This window comes from Rhinatrema bivittatum, chromosome 1 (assembly GCF_901001135.1).
Source record: "Rhinatrema bivittatum chromosome 1, aRhiBiv1.1, whole genome shotgun sequence".
Classification (NCBI taxonomy): domain Eukaryota; kingdom Metazoa; phylum Chordata; class Amphibia; order Gymnophiona; family Rhinatrematidae; genus Rhinatrema; species Rhinatrema bivittatum.
The window spans coordinates 549,671,879-549,696,845 of record NC_042615.1 but is presented as its reverse complement, the minus strand read 5'-3'; the positions used below and the strand labels follow the sequence as shown (position 1 = coordinate 549,696,845).

Below are 24,967 nucleotides of genomic sequence, written 5' to 3'. Positions count from 1 at the left end.
AATCTATCTCATGCATATTCACTGTAGAAACCCTGAAAACCTGACTGGTTAGGTGTGTCCTGAGACCTGGGTAAGCAGTACTGCTCTAGGGTATAGAACTCTGCACTACACTGTACCAGAGTAAAATATTACTTAATACTGAAGCATATAAAAAATATTGAATTACATCATCTGCTTATTTACTTAATTTAACTAAGCTTAAATCACACAGTTGGCTCTGTCCTTGTGATTTATGATCTGAAGGGCTGTCTAGAAGGGAAGTCAGAAGGTATCGATGAGAGCTGTTTGAGGGTCTCATGATGGTCCTTTAATTCAGCCACTATTTGCTGAATCTGTTCACCGAACAGATTATCTCCTATACAGGGCAGGTCAGAGAGCCTGTCTTGTACTTCTGGGCGAAGGTCAGAAGACTTGAGCCAGGCCCAGCATCTTGCCGAAATGGCAGTTGCAGACACTCTAGTGGAGGTGTCGAAGATATCGTAAGCTGTTCTTATCTCATGCTTTCCTGCCTCAAACCCCTTGTTGACAAGGGTTTGAAGATGTTCTTGAAATTGGTCAGGCAAGGTTTCAGAGAAGTCCTGTATATGCTTGAAAATGACCCTGTTGTATTGGGTCATATACAGCTGGTAAGAAGCAATCCCGGAGATAAGCATGGCCCCTTGGAACACTCTATGACCAATATTGTCGAGGAACTTGTGTTCCTTGACAGGAGGGGTAGAGGAGTGTGGTTTCGTCCTTTTTGCTTTCTTTTGAGCCGATTCCACCACAACTGAGTGGTGGTCGAGCTGAGATTTTTGAAAGCCAGTAGTGTCAGCCTTTCTGAGTACTGGGGCAACGGATCCAGGGTTTTCCCAGTTCTTTTTGAGGAGGTCAAGAAGAACTTGATGAATGGGAATAGAAGTGATCACTTAGGGGCATCCAGGAATTGGAGAAGCTCCATCATCTGGTGCCTATTATCTTCTCTTCCGTCTGAAGCTGGAAAGGGACCAATTCTGACATTTCCTTCACAAAATTAATGAAAGAGAGGTCCTCTGGAGGAGAACGCTATTCTACTTTCAGTAGGAGAGGGAGGTGAAGGTAAGTCATTATCGGTTGTCTGTGGAAGTATCATCACCCCAGGTGTCATAAGGAATCAATAGGCTGACCTGTAGGACGAGAAGGGGGTTGGATACCTGAAGGGCCCGGCTGAGGCTCCGAGAAAATCGAAGGATCACCGGGGCACCGTGGATGCCCTGGGGCATCTGTGCTGGCATCGAAGCATCTATGGCGCCGATGAATTAATCGGTGGAGAGGACGACATGGCATCGATGGCCTGAGGCAATACCCCCGAAGGAGGAATGCGAAACGGTGTTTTCTCCTCCCGATGAAGCTGTCATCGGGGCCATCGGTGACCCGGGAATTACCGGTGGAAGGGCAGTCATGAGCGCCTCCATCCGGGATAGCAGCGGTGCCAGCGCTGCTGAAATCGGGTCGGTGACCGGTTCCACTCTCTGTGCTGGTGTCGGTGCCAGAGGGACCGGGAGTCGCTGCATCGCCTTGTCGATGGCCTCCTGGACCAGCCGGTCCAGTTCTTCCCGGAGACCTGGGGCAATCAGCTCCTGCTCCATGACAGAAGAGGGAGGCTGAGGCACAGTCGGAGGGACCACCTTTACAGGTGGAATCGTGACTTCCAAACCCCGATCGGGTGAGGGTGGCCTCGATGTCCCGGTCGCAGGAGTGATCGGTGCTGTTCCTGGATGGGGCTTCTTCGATGGTGGCTCAGATGGTGGCGAGGTCGATGATTTCGCTCCCTCAACAGTCCGAGACTTATGATGCCGATGGCGATGTTTCTCCCTTCGATCCCCTCGATCTTGGGGGGGAGAAACGGGAGTCGATGGCCGTGAAGATGTCGATGGCGGGCGGTCACTGGACAGTTGTCGATGGTGGTGCGACTTCGACGGTGCCGGTTCCGATGACGTCGATGCGATGGACAGGGTCGGGGTGTGAGCACGAAAAAGGAGTCCCATCTTCTCCATTCTGGCTTTGCGACCTTTTGGTGTCATGAGGGCACATTTGGTGCAAGTCAGGACATCATGCTCACAGCCTAAACACATTACACACACATGTCTATCACAGACTCTATGAGGGTCTGTGATAGACATGGTGCGAGTACAGTCCGGGCACCGACGAAAACCCGACGCCATGGCCATAGAAAAAAATCGAGCCACGGTACAGTCGACGGCCAGTAGGCCGCGAGGGCCAAACTCGACAGTAATAGACGAAAAATGGTGAAAAACTTACCGGAGTACCGCGGCCTGAGAAAGTTAGAGGAGGGACCCCTGTGGGGCAAAATAATTTTAAATAAGTCCGTGAGGAAAATTCCTGTCAGGAATGTGTTCAGAGCTCCTAAACCGCGAGGCTACTGCTGCGCGGAAAAAAAAGAAGACTGAAGGGGGGCCCCTGCTGGCTGCAGGGTTAGTGCCATGCTGGGCATGCCCAGTAGGGGCCAGTCAAAGTTCTGGAAACTTTGACAGAAGTTTTCCGTGATTGGGCTCCATCCTGATGATGTCACCCATATGTGAGGACTACCATCCTGCTTGTCCTATGAGAACTATTATTACTTAGAAAGTAAATAAATGTTTCCTATTAACTTGCTCCAGACCACTCATGATTTTATAATCCTATATCATAAACCCACCAATTTGAAATACCTGTTCTCAGTGAATTATAACAGAAACTGGTAAAGCAGTAACAAACTGAAAAACAAGTATTAAATAATTCAATAAATCAAACAAAAACATTTATATCAATAAATAAACTACAAGGACAAAATTAAATTAAATAAATTGGCAAATGACTGAAAGAGGCAGGGCAAAAGGGAAAAAACTGAGCCGCTTCTTAAAGGGGTCCATCTGATAAAGAATTATACTGTACTGGAAAGAAAAGCCAGTTTAAAGAAAAAGGCTTTCACTTTTTTAAAAAATTTAATATAAAATAATGTTTGCAAGGGAGAGAATTCCAGATTATGGGAGCAACAACAAAAGTTCTAGATCAGTTTTTTAAGTCTAAGTTCTGAACAAAGACACCAAGAGAATACATTTTCCCTGCAAGCTTGAGCAACAACCTAGAGTATACACATAGGGGCAGATTTTAGAAAAGTACACGCGCGCGTACTTTTGTTCGCGTGCCCGGCGCAAACAAGGGTATGCCGGATTTTAATAGATACGCGTGTAGCTGTGCGTATCTTTTAAAATCCGGGGTCGGCGTGCGCAAGCTGCGCAAAAATCGGCAGCCTGCGCGCACCGAGCCACGCAACCTGCCTCTGTTCCCTCCGAGGCCACTCCGAAATTGGAGCGGCCTCGGAGGGAACTTTCCTTCCGCCTCCCGCCACCTTCCCCTCCCTAACCTTCCCACCGGCCCTAACTAATTCCCGAGGCAGGCGTAACTTGCGCGCGCCGGGCCGGCTGCTGGTGCGTCATGTTCCGGTCCGGGGGCTGGTCCAGAGGCCGCGGCCATGCCCACTGGCTGGAACCACGCCCGTGGCCCTGCCCCCGGTGATGCACCGGCCGCAACACGCCTCAGACACGCCCCCCAGGAAAGCCACGGGACTTGCGCACGTCGGCAGCCTATGCAACAGGGGGAGCACACACGTATCTTACGCGCGTACCCCTTTGAAAATCTGCCCCATAGTGCACTAATAAATATCGGGCATTACTGTGTAAAGCCTTTAGAATCAAGATGGCATTCTTAAAATACATTTGCTACATAACAGGCAGTCAGTGTAGTGCACATAATTTTGGGGAAATGTATCCCTCCTCTCAGGTGTCTTTTCTCCAGGCTGAAGAGATCTAACCTGTTAAGCCTTTCTTTATAAGGGAATAATTTCATACATTATTTTATTGCCTCACTCTATACCTTTTCCAGTTCTGCTATATCTTTACTGAGACATGATTAGAATTGCATGCAGTACTTAAGCTATTACACCATGGATTTATATAGAGGCATTATTATCTATTCATTTTCAAATAATTCCTGACATTTTATTTGCTTGTTACAATGAATTTCAACGCATTGTTCACAGTGACTCCAAAATCCTTTTCCCAAGAGGTAATTCCAATGTGGAACCTAACATAGGGCACAACAGGTCCTAATTTACTAAGGCTTTTTCCCCATTCTGTTGTTTATGGGAGGAAAGCTTACTCTATCAGGCCCATAGTTAGTATTATCTTTCCCTATGTGAATCGCCTTCCCCATTTAATTCTGTGATCCTACTGAAAGTTTATCTGGACCTTGTGATCAATGATTTCATTAAAACTACTTAATATAATTTTGTGTTTCATGGTAGTCAATGCTTCAAAAGACATAATTGACCAACTACATGGCACCGATATGTAACTTTATTCTTTAACTTACTGAGTTGAATGTAAAATTGTTTGCTACTAAGGCTGGTCATTGCTGAGAACTGGTCACTTTCACTTTTAGCTCTGATATAATCCATATTGAGACACTCCCCATCATTCAGTTCAAATCTTTTTGCTCCAGAATCAACATGAATGGGACTAAAGGAATCACTTGGCATGACAGAAATGTTAAGTCCCAAGGAGTTCTTGATTACAAATGGTGCTTGATCTTTTTTAATGTCGTCAGAGGTTTTGGTAGTTGCTTCTACAAATGCCTATAGGAAAAATATAATTGCTGGTTAAAAGCATTGATATGGTATCACAAAACAATCAAAAGAAACTCATAAAAATAACTGCATCATAAAACTCCAGATCATAATTTTACTAGATATTGTAAAACGTCTAAGGCACTCTTGTCACAAATGGAAACTCATATATATCAGGATGTGTTGTAATAGCCAGTGCAAGCATTCCCTTTTGTTATCACCACACTGACCATTAAATTATATTAAATGATCATGCAAATGCTATAATGCCTAATGTAAGCACTATAAGGATTTTATAAAGCATTTATGTTAGATCAAATCAATAAATGTAATTCAAATGATCACAATTACAGCAGAAATGAAAACGTGTCAATATTTTGGTGACAGGATTCACTCAGCCTTTAACATATTTTAAAAATATAACACACCTGAAGTAGAGCACACTCATATCCTAATTACTTGACCAAAATAAAAGACATGATGATTAACTTGTCATTTAAATCACATTCCTTACCTTTCCTAAATTATTAAGCATCTGCAGTCCACAATTAGATAGTGTAATATTCAACTGCTCCTTAGCAAAAATGTTGATTACTGTTTTATACTCTGGTATTTTGTAGTTTTCCACATCAGCATCCACCTCACTTTGTTTTCTAGATTTCTTTTTCATCTAAAACAATCACAAAGAAAATGGGCTTGTGTCATATAATACATTTTTCCCAATAAAGAAAAAAACTCAAATCAGCATATTATAGTTAAAAGGGAAATAAATTACACACTATACATGTTCTAGGAAATACTGCCATGTCACTAAGATGTACTAAAGTGTGATAAAAGTGTTTTCCACTCAGTAAACATCATCCTATCTACTAACCCAGGGTGGCCAACTTCAGTTCACAAGAGATACAGGTCTAGTTTTCAGGATATCCACAATAAGTATGGACAAGATATATTTGTATGCACTGCCGCCAGAGTATGCAAATCTATCTCATGCATATTCATTGTGGATATCCTGAAACCCAGGCCTGTTTGTGGCTCTTGAGGACCAGAGTTGGCCACCCCATACTTAACAATTCACAGTACTTGTTAAGACTTGTTAAGTATTATTACAAGTGTGTATGTTAATGGACATGCTATTGAAAGTATTCTGAGCTGTGCAGACATTCACACCCTATGTAGTAAAATGTGAAATGTACTATTTAATGTGGATTTTAGTTAGAAGAAAACTTCACCCTCTGAGCTGCGAGTTAGGTGCTGACTGCAGACAGTATGAAAGACCATACCAGACAAGAAAACTTGTCAAACTTACAGCCCATGACTGTGTACTGGCTGCAGCACAGCAAACAGATAAGCTGAGAAAGCCAACAAAGAAAAGTGATAAGAGAAAGCAGGAGAGTAAAGTCTGAGAGAAGGGAAGAAAAAAAAAAGGATAGAAAAGAGGGCAAGGAGGGCCAGAAAAAGAAGTAAAAATAAACAGCCAGCTCAGATATTGCTAAAGCACCTCCCCTAATCTCTTCTATAACACCAAACTATCTCCATGTCTGAATTTAAATGCTCCCCTTTCTTCTCCCTCCATGCCACACTGACAACAAGAGGCTGTACAGGCCAGTATTTTATACTTTCAGGTGGGGCAGAGTTTCTTGCGATAGTTTGCTGTTTTTGTAAAGTCAAAGCACCTTTTGGTATTTTAGTAAAATTACTACTCAGTATTTCTGCATCTTGGTTTAGTGCACGGGGTGATATCAGTCAATTGTTGGCATGGGGTACTTTGTAACTGGCCAAATTACGGTAATCACACAGGTTCATAATAGTACTACTACTTTCTATGGTGCTGCAAGATGTACACAGTGCTGCACAGATACATATAAGACATCACCCTTGCTCCAAGACAAATATGAGGCTTCAAGAGCTTGGTTTTATAGAAAAAAAATAGTTAAAATTAGCAGGGCCTTGACTAAGTAGAACCAGGGTTTAAGACTAAAAGCAGCCTCAAAAAAGTGGGTTTTTAGGCGAGAGGGCATGATATGAAGATGGCTATTCCAGGTATGCAACAGAAAATGAGTAAAGCCACAAAATGAAACCTCTTCTTTTCAAAGATATTATATAAGAAAATCTGGAAATGAGGAGGCAAGAAGTGTGTTACGGACACTTATGACAAACTTGTTCTTCTAAAGACAGCTTATATAAAATTCAAATTAGCTACACACTGACTACCTTCTGACAAAGCAATGCTTACCCAGCATTAAAAGACCAGTAAATGGAGTCTGTTTCTTGGTTTTTTACCTGAAGTTTGCTTCAATGCCATCTGAACGGAAGGATTGAGTTTGGGTCTTCCCTCCAGACCCTAGTATCCCCTTGAGGCAGTTAATTACGGAATGTGTTCCTCCCAGCCCTGATGATGTGCGGGCACTTACTCCCATAGGTGAGGCAGGGGCAGGAGATCCTTCCTCAGTCAGGGAGGAGGTATCGCTGAGCCCGCTGGACTGTTTTCTCCCTGGACAGCATGTTTGTGGCAGTACTGATGTCTCTGAGGCACTGGATGACCTCCATATCGGAAGCGACTCAGTGGAGGGAGCTATTGGTGCTCAAAATTTTGCCGCGACCAGAGAGAGTTCTGAATGGAAAGCCCAGGCTTCGAGTTAATTGGAGCAAGCAGTCTCACGTTTTAAGCTTCCAGGGGTGAATCGCCTTGACAGAGACTGTAGTTGGAGTTCCTGCGGTTGTTGGTGAGTCAGCTCGGGGCAAGAGGTTTTCCCTATCCCCTAAGCCAGTCATCGTGACTCTGGAAGCATTGTGGGATTTAACTGCCACTCTCTACCTGGGTAACTGGGTGGACTCTCTACCTGGGTAACATCAAGCTAGGTGGAGAGAACATTGCACAAATCTCATCTCTGGGTGAGTTTCCTCACTCCGAGGGTCATCAAATCTTCACAAGAGAGCACTGTTCTGTTTGTACGACTCACTTTGAATGTCAAAGTGGCCCCTAACCCCCTACACTAATACCTAAATCTCACCTCGAGTTACTAGGTGAGATTTAGGGTCTCCCATAGGGATATAAATACCTATCTAGGGAAAGGGCATTACGGCTAGTCTCCCTCTCTCTCTCTCTCTCATATGGCTAGGCTGGTGCTCCGAAAGCTTCAAACCTACTAAAACAGGCCTTTGAGGGGGGACATCGTGAAATGTGCTAACACCTTACCGCCCTGTAACACAAGCTATCACACGGCTTAACGCTACTGAAAACAGCGAATCAGACAGACAGAGACCACATCACATACACACACACACAGACAACTGAACATCAGACAAACATACGCCAGACCCAAAAGACGCACCACAACTAGACACATAGGTAGCACATCACATTGGTAAGGACTGGAAAATTTTGAAAAAAAAAACTTAGGTGCCAGCCAACAATTTTTATTTTATTTTTTTACTTTTTCACTGTTTTCACAAATTTTTTCATTTTTTTTTTGTATTATTTCTAGTTTGCTCATCTTTTTTTTTTTTTTTATTTACTTAAGGTTTTTTGGGGGTTTTTTGTTTTACCACATTTTCTTCTGCCTTTCATTCTCCTTTCCTACCTCCTCATTCTCTCTGGCCTACAAAGAAAAAGTGTGTTATTACTGCTGTGCTACAGGAACCTGTCCTTTTCAAGATTTTCATGATATTGTGGAAGGGCTATCAGGAAAGTTTCATCTTTCTGCGGATGATACCAAAATCTGCAACAAGCTAGACACACAGGGAAATCTGGAAAGGATGAGGGGGGGGGGGGGGGGTCTAGCGCAGCTTGAGGAATAGTCTAGTGTTTGGCAGCTAAGATTTCATGCTAAAAATGCAGAGTCATGCATTTGCGCTACCAAAACCCTAGGAGGTGAAATTCTACTATGCACGAAACAAGAGTGGGATCTGGGGCTGATTGGTCACCTTGTGATCAGCAGTTACAAACAGGTGGATAAGGCAATGGGAAAAGTAAAAAAAAAAAAAAATACTTGGGTGCATAGAAAGAGGAATGGTCAGCAGAAAAATAAAGTCCCTGATGAAATCTCATTTGGAATACTATGTACATTTCTGGAGATTGCACATTCAAAAGCATATAAACAGGATGCAGGCAGGCCATAGGATGGCTACTAAAATGGTCAGTGATTTTCACTCTAAAGCATATAGGGATAGACAAAGATCTAACAATGTATATGCTAGAGGAAAGGTAAGATAGGGAAGATATGATAGACATTTAAATACCTCAGAGGTATCAGTGCACAGGAGTTGGGCCCCTTTCAATGGAAAGGAGACTCTGGAACGAGGAGTCATGGGATGAGGATAAAAGGGTGTAGACTGAGGAGTAATCTAAGGAACTATTTCTTTACAGAAAATGTGGTAGATGCATGGAACAACCTCCCAGTGGAGGAGACAAGGATAGTATCTGAATTCAAGAAAACATGGGATTCTCTGAGGAAGTGGTAGGGGTTATTGGGATGATCATTTGTGTGGATGCGATGATGGCAGAAAAAGACCATACAGCCTATGTTTCTATATAGACAGGTGGTAAACAATTGTTACTAGTTATCAGGTAGGTGAGGGAAGAAAAAAAGAATTACCACGGGAGATGGTGTCATTGTAAGATGGGGAAAGGGTGATGGGGGAGACAATATAGAGGAGTCATTTTGTGGAAAGGAAGAATATATGTAGAAGTACTGATGCATATGTCTAGTGCATTACAGAAATGGCAAATAGTAGAAGAAGTAACATGAGTTGGGGGTGGAAGAAGAGCATCACTGGATGAAGGGAGTGAGGAGCTGTAGAGATCATGGTGGAAGCATCACTAGGGGAAGACATCAGGGTGAGGAGGTGGAGTCACCATGGGCAGAGAGGAGGACAGCAGGAGGTGGAAGTATCCTGGTAGAAAGATCACAGAGGGAAGAAAGGTCATGTGGCATCATGGAGTTGGAGGAAAGAATAGAATGGGGAACAATGATATTCTGGGGAGAGGATGGGATGGTTTGCACTGGTACAAACGGGAGGAAAGAAGATAGGGTAGGGCTTAACAGCTTCATAAATGAGAGGGTGGGAAACAAAAGGTAGAACAGATGGGGCTCTTACTATTACAAGGGGTGGAAGGGAAGCAGGCAGGGCTTTTGCCAGCAGCAATGGGAGGAAGGTGAGACAGGCACATCAGAGAAGAGCACAAATTGCCTATGTTTGTCTGCCTTCAACTCAGCCATGCTGAAGATATTTAGTGTTCTAATGATGAAATTTATGGAAACAAGTGACTTGTTACAAGGGCTCAAACTGTGTCATTAGAACCCTAAAAATGGATTCAAATTCAAAGTCTTCCTGGTTCCATATGCAATGTAATCCATTCAAATCAAATGTGTCACTGGAGGGCTTTTACTGCAGTCAAGGTAGTGTGGATACATTTATTTAATTTATTTATTTATGAACTTTTAATATACCGACATTCGTAGAACACATCACGCCGGTTTACAATTAACTCAAAAAAAGGAAAATTACATTTAACGAGGGGTGGGGCGAGGGGAGCAGGCAAGAAAAGGGGAGAAAAGAAGGGCTGGGAACGAGAGGGACTAAGAGTAGAATACTGAAACGAAGTAAAGAGGAGAAAGTGGAGAGGAACCAAAATAGCTATAGAAACTTACTATATTTACATCATTGGGCGAGTACATAAAGTAACTGGGAGAGTTACTGGGAGAGTACATAAAGTAACTGGGAGAGTTACATAAAGTTATGAGAGCGTACATAAAGTAACATTGGGAAAGTACATAAAGTAACCATTTAATCTACAAAAGTCATAATAGAGAGAAAGAAAATGATAAGAGCATTAATAGCTCTAAAATATAGCAATTGAAAACATCTTGTTTATGCCAAATCATGAAACATACAACCCTATTACCGTGTATCAAAAGTAAAGCTGGCATTAAAAAAAAAATCAAAGCATGATTCTAAATTATCCTTTAACACCAAAGACCAGTCTAAAAAGAAAGCAAATATGACACAAAAGTAATGTGTTATAAACTTATCACTTCACTATCAGCTATAATACCACTATAATAATCAGAAAACCCACAATTTTGCACTGATGAGGATAAAGTCCAATGGGAAATGAGATTGGCATCTAGTATGATACTTTTTTTTGTAGTGCAACAGTAATTTACATAGAATTGACTGCTATTGTGTAGTAGGCACTATATTTGCCTTCCTATCTAGAGGTACTATAGAGCAAATTTTATATGAAAAACAGGAATGTCATCTTTTATGAGATTCTCTATCTCAAATCCCGGGGTGATATAATCCTCCTTAAAACAGTGTGAATTCAATGCTCATATCCTGTTCAGTTAAAATTCTTCAATTGCTCCCCTTCCATGTTCATACATTTAAACAGATTCAGTACTTTCTAGTAATTATACCATACCTTGACTTCAAGGCTCCAAGGCTTGAATTCATCACTCTTTTCTATTTCTAATGGTTCAAGTAAAGGTTCCCATACACCTAACATCTCATTGTAGTAATGAACCTAAATGCATATGTAAAACATATTAAAAATAAATAAAGAGTATGAGACACATTGCTGATATGCATAGTCTTAAAGTGAAAAATAGAGCTTCATGAAAAAAACAAACAAACCTGATACCTTAGTATAACTCTATATAAAATGAACAAGCTTTTAAATCTTGCCAAGTGCTGATGAAAATAAAAGTATAGGGATGATATTTCTGAAGCCTAAGATTTGATATTTTGATTTTATATTGTATTTGCAAACAAATGTAAAAATTATTTGACATTGAAACAAAGAAAAAATTTGAAAAAAGGTAAAGAAACAGTACTTGTCATGTGTCACAGAGTAGGGAATCAGCTGGATGAGAAGATTTCCCCAGCAGCAGCAGGGCCACACTCTAAGGTGAAGCTAGACTGGGTCATCCTCCTGACCAGCCACCCCCCCCCCCCCCCCCATATTGGGTTAAGCCCACAGGTTCTGGTGGCCTTCAGGACTTTGGCTGGAACTGGAAACAAGCTGGGTCTAGAGGCAGGGTAGGCGCTGGAGACAAGGCAGGCACAAGCGATGAGACAGGAGACAAAGCTGGCACTGGAGGAAGAGGCTGCAACTGGAAGCACAGGCAGGTACGAGCTGGAGACAGGACAGGAACAGAAGGCAAGGCCTGGGATTAGAGACAGGGACCGGGACTGGAGGCCCACAAGGAATGAGTACCACAGGGAAGACTAGGCAGGACAAGACAAGGACTGAACAAGACAAAGACTGGACAGGACACAAGACAAGAACTGGAAAGAACCAAGAGAACAGGGCAAAAAAATACAAACACAGACTAACAGGAAACTAATGCAAAGCAAGGTTCACAGAAGACCAGACAAGGGGAAAAAAAAAACAGACAAGGCCTTAGCAGGCCACATAGCAAGGCAGAAAGCCATAAGGGGTCACAGGACAAAACAGAAGGCCAAGGAGGCCACAGTGCAAGGCAGAAGGCCATGGGGCCCACACAGATGGAAAGCAAGGTAAGATGGAAAGAGCCAAAGTGACTCGAAGAGGCAGCGGGTTCTGGGAGAGGCAGGTCTAAAAAGGGCTGCCTTGCTGAGTCATGAAACCACTAAGGGAGTGGGGCTAGCACAGGAGAGAGCGTGACTCTGTGAGGACCTTTGCTGGCGTGGGAGACTGGATCGTGACAATATTCTAGCAGCAAGAGTGTTCATCGGAAACATTCAGTTTTACTACTGCAGCTCAAGCCTGAGGTCACTGTAAATTTTACGACGACACTGAACAGTAATCACTTGAATGACAACTAATCAGATTACTCTAATTTATTAATGACAAGTTCACAGATTATCCATAGGGTGAGAGAAATCAAAGAGAAACTTAAGAAAAAGGTGGTTGTGGGGAAAAAGGGAAGCTTGTAGGGAAGAGAATAAAGATATTTTCCCTTTTTAATTATACAAATACTTACTTCTAACTCAAGTTGAGAATAAAGGTTAATTAAGGTACTCCAGTTTTTTACATCACCAAAAAACGAGGATTTAGCCAAAAGCATAGGCACTGTCCTGTGCCCAACACCAGCTTCTAGAGTCACAATAATTGAGTCAATAGACATTTTCATTGTTTCTCCTGTAGGAACCAACTTCACTACTGTGTCACTATTACTTTCACTTTTGTCCGACTCTTCAAGGAACCACATTTTTAAATCCTTTATTTCTTTGTTGTCCCACAAATCAAGCGGAACTGGACTACTTGCTTCCTCTGTAGTTTCCGGAGCTGGAGAAAGGGCTGAAGTGATAGTAATCACGGTATTTATGATAAATGGAGAAACCTAAAGAAAGAATAAAAATGTTTAAATATATTGAATAAAGGTGCAGATTAAGAAACACAAACAAGAAATGTACAGATTAAGAAAAAGGCATGAGGGGCCATTCCCATTTGGAAGACCCAGGGTTTCATTTCCGGGCTAGAACTATGCTCCCCAGAACAGTCAGAATTCGGGGTGTTATGGCAGCAGCATTCACAGACCTGGGAATACTGCTGGGGAGAGTCCCAGCCATTGTTCATCTGCAACACTTAGCAACTAAACTTGGGGTTCATGTTGCTGCATTCTAAAGGGAGTTGTGGTTTGAGGCCCCTGGCTTACAACTGTTCTTGTGATGGCTGAGCTGTATTGGGAGGAGAGATAAAATGGGGGCGGGGAGGGGACTCCCCACAGATAGTTTGGAATGAAGACTCATGGCACTATACTCCAAATAAGGCCAGTTTCAATTGAACTGGAAATCCAAAAGAACAGGAGGAAACTGCTGGGAGAAAACCAAAAAAGAATAAGACATGAAATTGTGACTTTACTCGATCTACAAATCCTAGGTATGTCAAAGATCTACATGATAAATTTAACACCATTGTAAATGTCATTATATTATTCCATTAACCCTACAGCATACTTTGTTATTAAAAAAATATTTCGAAATCACATACTTGGTATACAAGAGACATGATTTCTACAATCTTATCTTTTAGGATATGTTCAACTATTTCAACATCTTTTAGGATATGTTCAACTATTTCAACATATTAACAGTATGATGTAATCAATCATTGTAAAATATGCAGTTTAGTTTACAATTTGTTTTATATAGTATCTACTAAGGGTAGTCCACAAATTCATTTTAGAATTTATTTTTAATCATGCAATTATTTAAGATAATTAACAGCTGAAAGCAAGACATGTACAAAATCATCCATACCAACAAGAGAAAACACATTTTCAAATAAAGAGGCCAATGTAATAAAACTCATGCAAAAACTGGAGCAAACTTTAGCGCCGATTTTACTTACCATGCATTAAAATCACACAGCCCTGCTCAAGGCAGTAAATAAATGGTATGCAAATCAAACTGGCACTAAAAATCTGTAGTAAGTCCAAAAAGCATGCCAAAACTGAAGTTAAAATCAAAATACAGATAACTGCAGTAAAATAAGGCACTAGTTTGAAAATCCTGCAGTTTTACCTATTGGTTGATCGAAGAGACCTAGGTAGACCAGTGTTGTGACTGGTGGTGCAAAGATGTCCATCAGTATTCTTATATGGTACCATACCACGAGAGATTTACTAGATCCCCCAATCAATTTGAATAATACATCAATAATGGGAATCACATCTGCTGGAACATACAACCCTGTACCAATTAGTGAATCAATCAATGTACAAAACGTGTTTCAATTCTTAAACACAATACAAATATTTCACAAAATATCATTATTTATTTATTCATTGCATTTCATCCCTTTGTAAACAAGAAAATTTTTACAAAAACATATTCAAGAGTATACAACACATGCCACTTTCAAATATCAATGAATGAAGAAGAGGTGTGAACGATATCCAATGAAGAAGTGGGGAATAATTTAGTGAGAAGAGAGGGGTTTACAACACCAAAGGTTTAGTAGATAGTGCGAACACTGATATGCATATGTAGATTTTAGGGGGGAAAAATTTGTGTGGAATGAAAGAGGTATGGTTGTTGGATGGGGGTGATGGGGTTATTATGGGGGTGTTATTATGGGGGTGATGGGTTTGACATGTCCATGTTTTCATGTTTATGATATGTGCAATAGTTTTAGTATATTGATGTGTCCACTCGTTTTGAAAGTGGCATGTGTTGTATACTCTTGAATATGTTTTTGTAAAACTTTTCTTGTTTACAAAGGGATGAAATGCAATGAATAAATAAATAATTATATTTTGTGAAATATTTATATTGTGTAAGAATTGAAACACGTTTTGTACATTGATTGATTCACTAATTGATACAGGGTTGTATGTTCCAGCAGATGTGATTCACATCAGTATTCTTAGACACTTCTTTCTAGGAAATAAATGGCAGCTTCTCACATTTTCACAGGGCCATTCTGTTAGTGATGGGAGGTGGTTAGGCAAGCTCTGGACCAACTTTTTTGCTGCTTATTTTTGCCTGTTTCCTATCCTTTTGTTTTTTGTTTTGGTTTTTTTTTTGTGTGTTCTTGAGTGAATCTTTAGAGTGACTACTGGTCTGTGATTGTCTGACTTTGCCCACTTTTGTATTTAGGTTCCTGAAAGAGTGGAGTTGGTGTTTGACTGTGGAGGGAATGAAGCTTGTCAGAGGGGACGAAGATGAGCATGCCAGGTGGGTGAGTGGTGAGAGAGAATAGGAGTATGATATGTGGATCTGTGGAGTGTAGCCATAGAGGGGAATTGGTGTGAGAGAAGATGGTGGGCAGACAGGGAACAAAGAAAGAGAAATAAGCCAAGGGTTCAGTTAGAGGGGGAAGAAAGGAAAGTGGGTGGAGAATCCAGAGCAGGAGAAGGGGGGAGGAGTAGTGCTGAGGGGGTTAGGGACCCACATCAATCATTCGGTAGTGATGATCACGAAAAAACCATCTGTCAACAGCTGAAAAACAGCATCAATGTGATGTGCATTTCACTGAGGAAGAGAAGGACCGTCTCATGCAGAGGTTTGCAAGAAGCACTGTGTGCTGTTCGGTCAGAAGATATCATTGAAGAACAAGAGGAAACTCTGGGAAGGCATTGCCAAGGATGTCAACAGTTTGTCAGTGATGACCAGAACCACAGATCATTCTAAGCATTGCTGGCAGGACACTAGGACAGCTGTCAAGACCAAGCTGGCACTTATCGAGAGGTCCTAGTGCCGGTCTGGAGGAGGCCCACCATGCAATATTCAGCTGACACTGGTGGAGAAGCTGGTCCTGGGGACTCTGGATTCCATTCTTGATGTCCATACTAGAGTAGATACAGATGCACCCGCTGTGGCAGGAGCTACTGGGTATGGTGGGGAACGTATCTCTGTTGGGAAGAGGGCTGAGGGGGCCAGTAGTGTGTTAAAAATGATCAATAATTCTCATTGATATGGTTTTTGTCTTTTTTTTCCCCTCACACATGCTCACCAGCCAGAGATGGCAGAGGAGGATCAGCCAGCATCTCAGGGGGACACTGCTGCAGGAGACACCTCTCATGGGAACAGCAACACAACCCTACTGACAGTCAGCAACTGGGTTCATGTTCCCCCAGGAAGCAAGCTCATTTTCAAATTCAAAAACTACAGAATGCAGCAGCTCTTCAAGTCCTAAATGGAGGGACACAGGCAGAGGCAGGAGCCATGGGTGGAAGTAATAGCCATCAGGAAAGTACCCACCACTCTAAACCATCAATGATTCTCCTGTTCCTGGCTCTCTCTGGACCAATTATGCTCTTTGGATACAATCTGACCAGACCCCATGCTGGACCACTGATGACTCTCTCAGTTCACAAGTGGCTGAGAAATGAGACCTCTTCTGCTGGCATATAGCTGTCCAGCTGGTATCCTAGAACTCTCACCACTTTGATGACAGCTGATGCCAGTGTCGGAGCTGGACCCCAGCCAATTTGAAGGTCCACTTATTTTTGTTTGGAACCATGCTGTACCTTCAGTGACAGTCTCTGAACCCTACCCGGCTCATGCTGGACCACCAATAGGTATCAACAGGCCAGAAGAAGACACTTCCTCAGGAACCATCTCCCATGGGAACAGCAAGGCAACTATCATGCATACCTGACACCAGTGTCAGAGTTAGACCCCCACCTTTTTAGTATTGTCCACTTTTGTGTTATTGCCCATGCCAGACTACCAATGACTATCATGAACCAGCAGGGGGACACTGGTTCAGGAAACACTTCTCTTGAAAAAGAAACACAACAACTTGTGGATCTTAACTACAACTGCAACACAGGACCATCAATGTGCAACCACTTAAACCACCAAGATCTTCTGCCAATGGCAAACTGGAATGGCGGTACTAGTGTCCTTGGTGTCTGGTTACAACTGGATGTCAACCATTATGTGGTATGAACAGTTGCCATGAAGGGCTTCCCCATGGCACTGTCTTCATAGGTGGAAGAGGCTCTATTTTCCAAATTGTGTGGTTCCAATTAAGCTCCTTGGTTACTTGGTGGGAATCTACATTCCTAGGCTGTGATTGAGTACTTGGTAAGTATCGATAAGATTTTTCTCTCTGTATACATGTGTAATCTCTTATAGGTCACCATGATGCTGCTGGTAATTGTTGCTAGCTCTAAATTTTTTCCCTACCTTTCTCTGTTTTTCTTCAGGCTGCCATGAATGGTGCTTCTGTTTTTGTCCTTACTGAAGCTAAGCTCGGTAAGTAGTGCTTGCCTATGTTTTGCTGGCCCATCTTGGCTCAACAGGGTCATGCCGCTCATGCTGTCAACTCCATTTTTTATTGCAGGTTCCTGGTTTGCTGTTGCTACTGACTCAGTTGGTGATTCTGCTTCTGCTTTTTCTTCTGACATAGATGTTTCTTTCACGTGAACACCTCTCTTCGGCACACATGCTTTTCCCACTCAGATACCTCGTTTAAACCATCACTTGCACTGTCATTGATGCTGGTCTTCAACATTTTTGTGTACTATTGGGCGCCGAGTGGTCAATCTCATGTCCCCAAGTTGCAATTCTCACTTTTGATTTTCTTTCTTTACTTTTATTTGCAACTGGGTGCACCATTGGTTCTCATCACTGAAGTTAGCAGAAATGGTGGCTCCACTTCTGCTCTTCTTCTGATGTAGATGCTTCGCCCACTTGGATGTCTTGTTTCAGCGCAGATGCTTCTCCAATTCAGATCCTACGTTTCTGCTATCACTCGCCCTGCCACCAATGCTAGTCTCCTCTCCTCCCGCATTTATGCACCAATATTCCTGTGCCCTTATTCTTGCTGGTTCCACAGTGAGTGCTGGACTGGTCAATCTCTAAGCTTCTGATCTGCATATCTCACTTTTGTTTTTTATTGCAGGTAGGTGAATCATCGCTCATCACTTCCTGCTCTTCCTTTCGGCCCAGATGCTTTTCCCATCAGTTGTCCTGCAGACGAGGACACTTTGTTCGTTTTGCCAGGCTGTCAGCACAAGTCTTCAAGTTTCTCCAGTTTATGGACCTGTTGATTGAATTTATGGACTTTTAATAGCAAACAGCATATGCAATCTTGCATTTTATGCAATTTCTTCATCCGCTTTGTCAGGCTGCCAGCTTGTTGACCATATATGCAAGAGAATTGCTACTTTATTGTGAACCGCTTTGAGTTTCTTTGTAGGGAGCAATATATGAGTTTTAAACTAAATAAATAAATTACTACAGCTGCTGCAAATCTTAGACAATTAACTCAGACCTCTGGATGCCTGGCAAAGTGGATGAAGTACTTGCATAAAATGTGGGATTTGCGCTTCCATGAGGCAGGACATATTTTAGATCTCCTATTTTGTCATGAAGATCAGGTAAGAGAAGTTCATCAGCTTCATGACCTGAAGCTTCCTTGGACTGACTGGTCATTAATTCTCTTCGATATGTCTTGTTTGTTTTACAGAAAGACTAATCATGGACTTCAAAAACAATTAGACAAATTTGGATGAATTTAGTGAACATTAGGATCTGGGAACTGATTTCCTAGAACACACAAATGCTAAAGAAATGGTCAATAGATGGTACTCTTTTTACCTAGACTTAAAATAAAATCAATCCATCGAAAGTTATACAGTCCAGATGTTATTGTAAATTGGCACCATGGTTCACCCAGGATTTCATAAAACAAAAACAATTGCTTAGGAATTTAGAAAGGAGCTGATGTAAGAATCATGAAGAGAAAAAGTTATATCTAGAGTTTTGAAAGCCTATATAGTTGTCAGAGAGCACAGTGTTGTTACATAGAGACCAAGTTTGAGAAATCTATGAATCACCCACGTGAATTATTTTATATAGTAAAAAAGCTTCTGTCCAAATCTAAGGTTCACAATCAACTTCCTATGGACTGTGATACTATTGCTATTTTGAGGATAAGTTTTGTAAGATCTTATCTTAGTTTCCCATAGAGATTTGTACTTTTGATGATGTGCTTGTTCAAATTAACTCAGCTGCTTGTTGGACTGAATTCAGATCAGTGACGCAGAGGGAAGTACACTCAGTAATTCCTAAAATCAAATCGAAATACTCACAGCTAGATCCATCCCTATCCTACCTGTATCAAGAAAGAACCTAATTATCAATGGTCCGAATTTATCCCGATTTCTGACAGTTCAATTCAAACTATAATCAGCAAACAAAAACCCTCAAATTCACCTTACAATCCTTGTTCAGGAGTCTTCTTCAAAGCTATTGGTCATCATGCATACTCTTTTCTTAGTAGTCTAGTTAACCAATCATTAGAAACAGGACAATTTCCATCTAATCTGAAAAAAACATCCATTTTACCTATTCTAAAATCAAAAACAAAAGGTACAGCCGATCTCAATAACTACAGACCTATTGCCTCTCTCACATCATTAGTTAAACTAATAGAATCTGCAGTTCTACGTCAACTTTCCGACTTTCTATCCGAAAATAACATTCTCCACATTAATCAGCACGGCTTCAGAAAGGGACACTCTACAGAAACACTTCTTCTATCTACCTTTGACACATTATTTCGGGCATTTGATTCATACACAGATTATATTATAGTATTTTTAGATATTTCAGCAGCATTTGATACGGTCGATCACCAAATTCTCATTTCAGGGCTACAAGCAATAGGCATCACTGGAACAGTATTAAGTTGGTTTTCATCTTTTCTTACAGATCGCCCTCAACAAGTTAATATCAACCATCAATCCTCCATTCCCTACACAATTCCATCCGGCGTTCCCCAAGGATCATCATTATCTCCCATACTATTCAATATATATCTTCTTCCACTTTGTCATATCTTATCTTCACTCAACCTACAATTCAAAATTTATGCAGACGACATTCAATTTCTGGTCCCCTATAAAACTTCCTGGTCCGATACTCTATCATTAGTCTCACTTTACCTATCCACCATTAACTCTTGGCTATCTCATAATCGCTTAAAATTAAATCCATCAAAAACCGAACTAGTTCACTTAACATCCATTACAGACTCCTCTATAGGTCCACCATCTCATTTTACTTTCAATGGTTCAACCATCCCAATTAATTTGGGATGGTTGAACCATTGGGATGCCATAAATCTAGGTGTAACTATAAATACAGACTTATCCTTGAAACAACAAATTTCCTCTCTAACAAAGAAATCATTCTATAAATTACAGCTTCTGAAGCGTCTTCGTCCTCTTCTCTTCTATCGTGATTTCAGGACTGTTCTTCAATCTCTTATTTTCTCTGGTTTAGACTACTGTAATGCACTCTATCTAGGTCTACCTGATTCATCAATTCACCCACTACAATTAGTTCAAAATAGTGCAGCTCGCTTATTATCCGGTACCTCCACTCGCAATCACATTACACCTATTTTACATTCTCTTCACTGGTTACCCATAAAATACAGGATAAAATACAAAGTACTCTCAATTATTCACAGCTTAATTTATAACTCTTCCTCCACCTGGCTTTGCACCTTACTCCGCATTTACAAACCCACCCGACACTTAAGATCACTTACTCAAAATCTCTTAGACATTCCATCACCACGACAGGCTAGATTAGACATTACCAGGAAAAGAGCTTTTTCAGTAGCAGGACCATCCCTCTGGAACTCTTTACCCAACCCTCTCCGCTTAATATCAAACCCTCATCATTTCAAAAAAGCTTTAAAAACATTCTTTTTTCAACAAGCATTTAATACTCCTACTAAGCATTTCACCGATCAAAGATGAAGCTCTCATCTCCTCAAAACTCTCTCATCACACACATATCACCTCAACTTCTCCTCTATCATTCCAACTGCTTTCTTCCTAGGATATTTTAATCCAATAAGTTGCCACCCCCCCCCCCCCCCTTCATCCCTTTTACCTTCCCTATTCTGTTTACCCATGGCATGTTACCATTATTATTATTTTTTAATTAATAATTTTTTTTAGCTAGCAATTATCTAGCTACTTAGCTAAATTTATGTATTTTATGTTTATTTTAGTTATATTTTATTTTTACTTTACTTTAACCTGTTGTAAACCGTTTTGATAAAATTTTATTTTAAAAAGCGGTATATAAATACTTTTAAATAAATAAATAAATGCCCATTTGATATAATTCAATGTTTAAAAAATAATACTTATAAGTGGATAACAAAAATTAAAAATCAGTCTACAAAGGAGGGACATGTCCCTTCACTATTAAAAATGGTTACGGTTAGGCCAGTGCGGAAGAATCTAGCATTTCCAAAGGACTTGATGTCTAATTATCATCCAATGTCTAACTTTCCTTCTTTGGGGAAGATACTTGAAAAGTGTATACTTATATAGGTTGAGGAGTATTTGGGTAATTGTTTGATCAGCGGTACAGCTTTAGAAAGGCACATGGCACAAACTCTAGTGCACTAATACAGAGGGTATAAATTTACAGTGTTCTCTACACTCTATTAATGACTACACTTCTAGAGAACTATACACATCACGATATAATATTCAATTTACAAAAATTGAATATTATATCGTGATGTGTACAAACTCTAGTGCAGTCATTACTGGATAAATTATATCAGATTCTTGACTGTGTGGGAGCTGGTGTCTTAGTACAACCAGATATCTCTGTGGCCTTCGATATGGACAGCCATGATACACTGATTAAGCATCTCAGCCATCTTGAGTAAAAGGGACATATTCTTTCATGGTTTGAACCATTTAACAAGATAGGAGGCAGAGAATCCATTGGGATGATAGTTATTTAGAACAGCAGTTCTCAACTGGTGTGTTGCGACAGTGTGTCGCTAAGAACACGCAGGTGTGTTGCCACACTTCCCAGTTCCCTGCTGACCCAGCTGCCCCCCTACCCAAGCGAAATAGGTCCGCCTGGGCTTGAAATGCTGATAGCCCGGGCAGAACGCGGCAGGACAGCTGGAGTCAGCGGCACCGGCATGCTCTCTTCTTCCCGCACCCCCACGGCCCGGAAGAGGAAGTGATGAGCAGGGGGTGCATGCGCGGGAAGAAGAGAGCATGCTAGTGTGGGCAGCATCAGCCCGAAGAAAAGAAGAGAGGCGTGGCCTGAAGGATGAGCAGTGCAGCTCAGAGTAAAATGAGGAACAACGTTAACCCTCGCGGCTGATGGGACTCCTTTCTCCGTGAAGGCTGAAAATGAAGAAGATTGCTACTGCCTTTAGGGTTGGGAGGAGGCTGCTGCTCCTGCTAGTTCGGGGGAGGGGGGAGAGTGAGTGAATGAGCAAGCATGTGTGTGTGTGTGTTGTGTGAGTGAGATAGCATGTATGTGAATGATTGAGAGCCTGTATATGTGAAAGCGAGTATGTGTGTGGTTGAGAGCTGGTTTAGGTGAGACAGCATGTGAGTATGTGATGGAGAGCCTGTGTGTAAATGAGAGAGAGAGAGCATGTGTGTCTGTGTGTGACAGAGCTGGTTTAGGTGAGAGAGAGAGCATGTGAGTATGTGATTGAGAGCATGTGTGAAAGTGAGAGAAAGAGAGAGCATGTGTGTCTGTGTGATTGAGAGCTGGTTTAGGTGAGACAGAGAGCATGTGAGTATGTAATTGACAGCCTGTGTGTAAATGAGAGAAGAGAGAGTACATGTTTGTAAGCATGTGAATGAGAGTGTGTGTGAGAGAAAAAAAAAGACAGCATATATGTGTGATTGAAAGCCTGTGTGTGTAAGCGTGAAAAGATGGACAGCATGTGTGTAAATGTGTAATTAAGAGCCTATATAAGTGAAAGAGAAAAAGCATGTGTATATGTGTGCGATTCAGAGCCAGTGTGTGAGTGAGAGAGAGAGAGAGAGAAGTTGCAAGCAAACCATCCCTCCTCCTGCTAATTCAAAACAATCTCAGGGTACCTGGATATCAAAAGTTCCCAGGTATGCAAAGCAAAACATTTTTTGTATCATTATTTTTCATTACTGGGTCTTTATGACTATTTGGAAATATTTTATTGGTATCTAGAAATGTTTTATATGAGTTTTTAATTATTGGATATTCCATTCATCCGCTGTTTTGAAATAATCTGTTCTTTTTGTTAGTATGGTTTTACTGCTACTGATTTTATATTTCTTGATTTGTTTTATAAGGATGGGTGATGTTTCTTTTTTTCCTTTGTTGCACTGCATACAGAGACTCTGGCTTGTTGAGGATTCCAATTCAGTTTTTATCTGCATGCTTCTAGTTATGCGGTTTGGTCTCTTTATTCTTTGTTAGGTGAGGGTCAGCACATGTGATTCAGGTGAGGTTTTCTGCTGGCGTGTAGTTTCTGTGTAGGGCTCTACAGCAGCCTGACTTGGTCCGTTTTCGTAATAGGAGATGTATTGGTGTCTTAAGGCCTGGTGTAATATTTTCAGAGTTGCCTTTTCTTATGGAAGGTGGTTACTTTTTAAGTGCTGGAAATTGGTGCTGTTTTGGTGTGGAATGTTTACTATTTATGCAATTTCTGTTCAGACAGAATATGTATCTTTTCCTTGTGTCATTCTTAATAAAAATACTGGACCTTTATTTTTATTTCTAAACCAGCTCTCAATCACACACATACTCGCTTTCACATATACAGGCTCTCAATCATTCACATACATGCTATCTCACTCCTATCTTGTTAAATGGTTCAAACCATGAAAGAACATGTCCCATGAATTGTAATGAGAGTGTATCACACATGTGAGCGTGGTCTGTCAGGTGTGTCACGATGGGAAAAAGGTTGAGAACCACTGATTTAGAATATCAGGGACTGGCTCCAGGAGTTCTGCAGGGTTCGGCACTGTCCTCTGTCTTGTTTAATATCTATCTTCAGCTGCTTGGGCATCTACTGGCATCGTTAGAGGTGACTTTTTAATATGCTGATATTCAGATTTTTATTTCCTGCAGTCCTGATGGCACTTTTCCAGTGTCCCTATTGAAAAATTGTCTTCAAGCAACTAACAGTTGGTTGAATAAAAGGATGGTGCTAAATTTACAAAAAACTGTACTTTTGTGGATTGGAAGAAAGGCACTGAACAATGACGTGGTTAACCTGATTTATGAAGGTGTTACTATGACCCTCCTTTGAGGCTAGGAATAGCAGAGTTGCTTACCTGTAACAGGTGTTCTCACAGGACAGCAGGATGTTAGTCCTCACATATGGGTGACATCATCAGGATGGAGCCCAATCACGGAACACTTTTGTCAAAGTTTCTAGAACTTTGACTGGCTTCTCATTTTATTCACCAGTCTCCTGTGCGGGACATGGCCCTAAGACTATCCCTTGAGATATCAACCAGTCCCACAAGTGGACAATCCCCTGACACAGGAGGTCCATGCCTGAGCTTACCTGCTTGTTGATGTAGTACATCGCAACTTTGTTGTCTGATGTATTTCTGATCTCTGAAAACCTTTAGAGCATATTGATCCCCTAGCTCCAGAGAATTTTTCTGATGAAACTTTTCTTGACTAAACAACCACCATGGGTGCAGAGCCTTTCTATATGAACTCTCCAGCCCAGGCTGGACACATCCATGATAAAGCCAATTTGGATCAAAGGAATATGGAAGGGAATGCTTCAGTCACTAGTCCCGGATCATCTGAGTAACATGGATACTGTCTGGCAAATCCCAGATGGGCTGTAGCTCTCCTCATGTAGAGACATGCCAAGGGAATGATATGTACGGTTGATTCCATAAGGTCCAACATCTTCAACATGTCCCATGCTGATGTCTGCTGACTCTTCTAAATATTTTCGACAGCGGACATCAAGGTAATAGCCCTCTGCTGAGGAAAGAAGGCTTTTACCAGAGTCGTGTCTAGCACAACTCAGATAAACTCCAATTGAAATGACTGGCCCAAGTGAGACAGGGTACTTAA

General features: G+C 41.5%; 1 protein-coding gene across 3 annotated transcripts in view; it reads right to left on the bottom strand.

Moving 5' to 3' along the window:
- VPS13A (vacuolar protein sorting 13 homolog A) overlaps positions 1-24,967 on the bottom strand; it is a 745,426-nt gene that overhangs the window by 293,887 nt on the left and 426,572 nt on the right. For all 3 annotated transcript variants that reach the window (XM_029616432.1, XM_029616443.1, XM_029616452.1), the window contains exons 41-44: positions 12,616-12,975; positions 11,073-11,174; positions 5,160-5,315; positions 4,393-4,654 (exon numbers count right to left, since the gene is read on the bottom strand). In XM_029616432.1, coding sequence (XP_029472292.1) covers positions 4,393-4,654; positions 5,160-5,315; positions 11,073-11,174; positions 12,616-12,975 — 880 coding nt within the window. The remainder of the gene's footprint in view (positions 1-4,392; positions 4,655-5,159; positions 5,316-11,072; positions 11,175-12,615; positions 12,976-24,967) is intronic.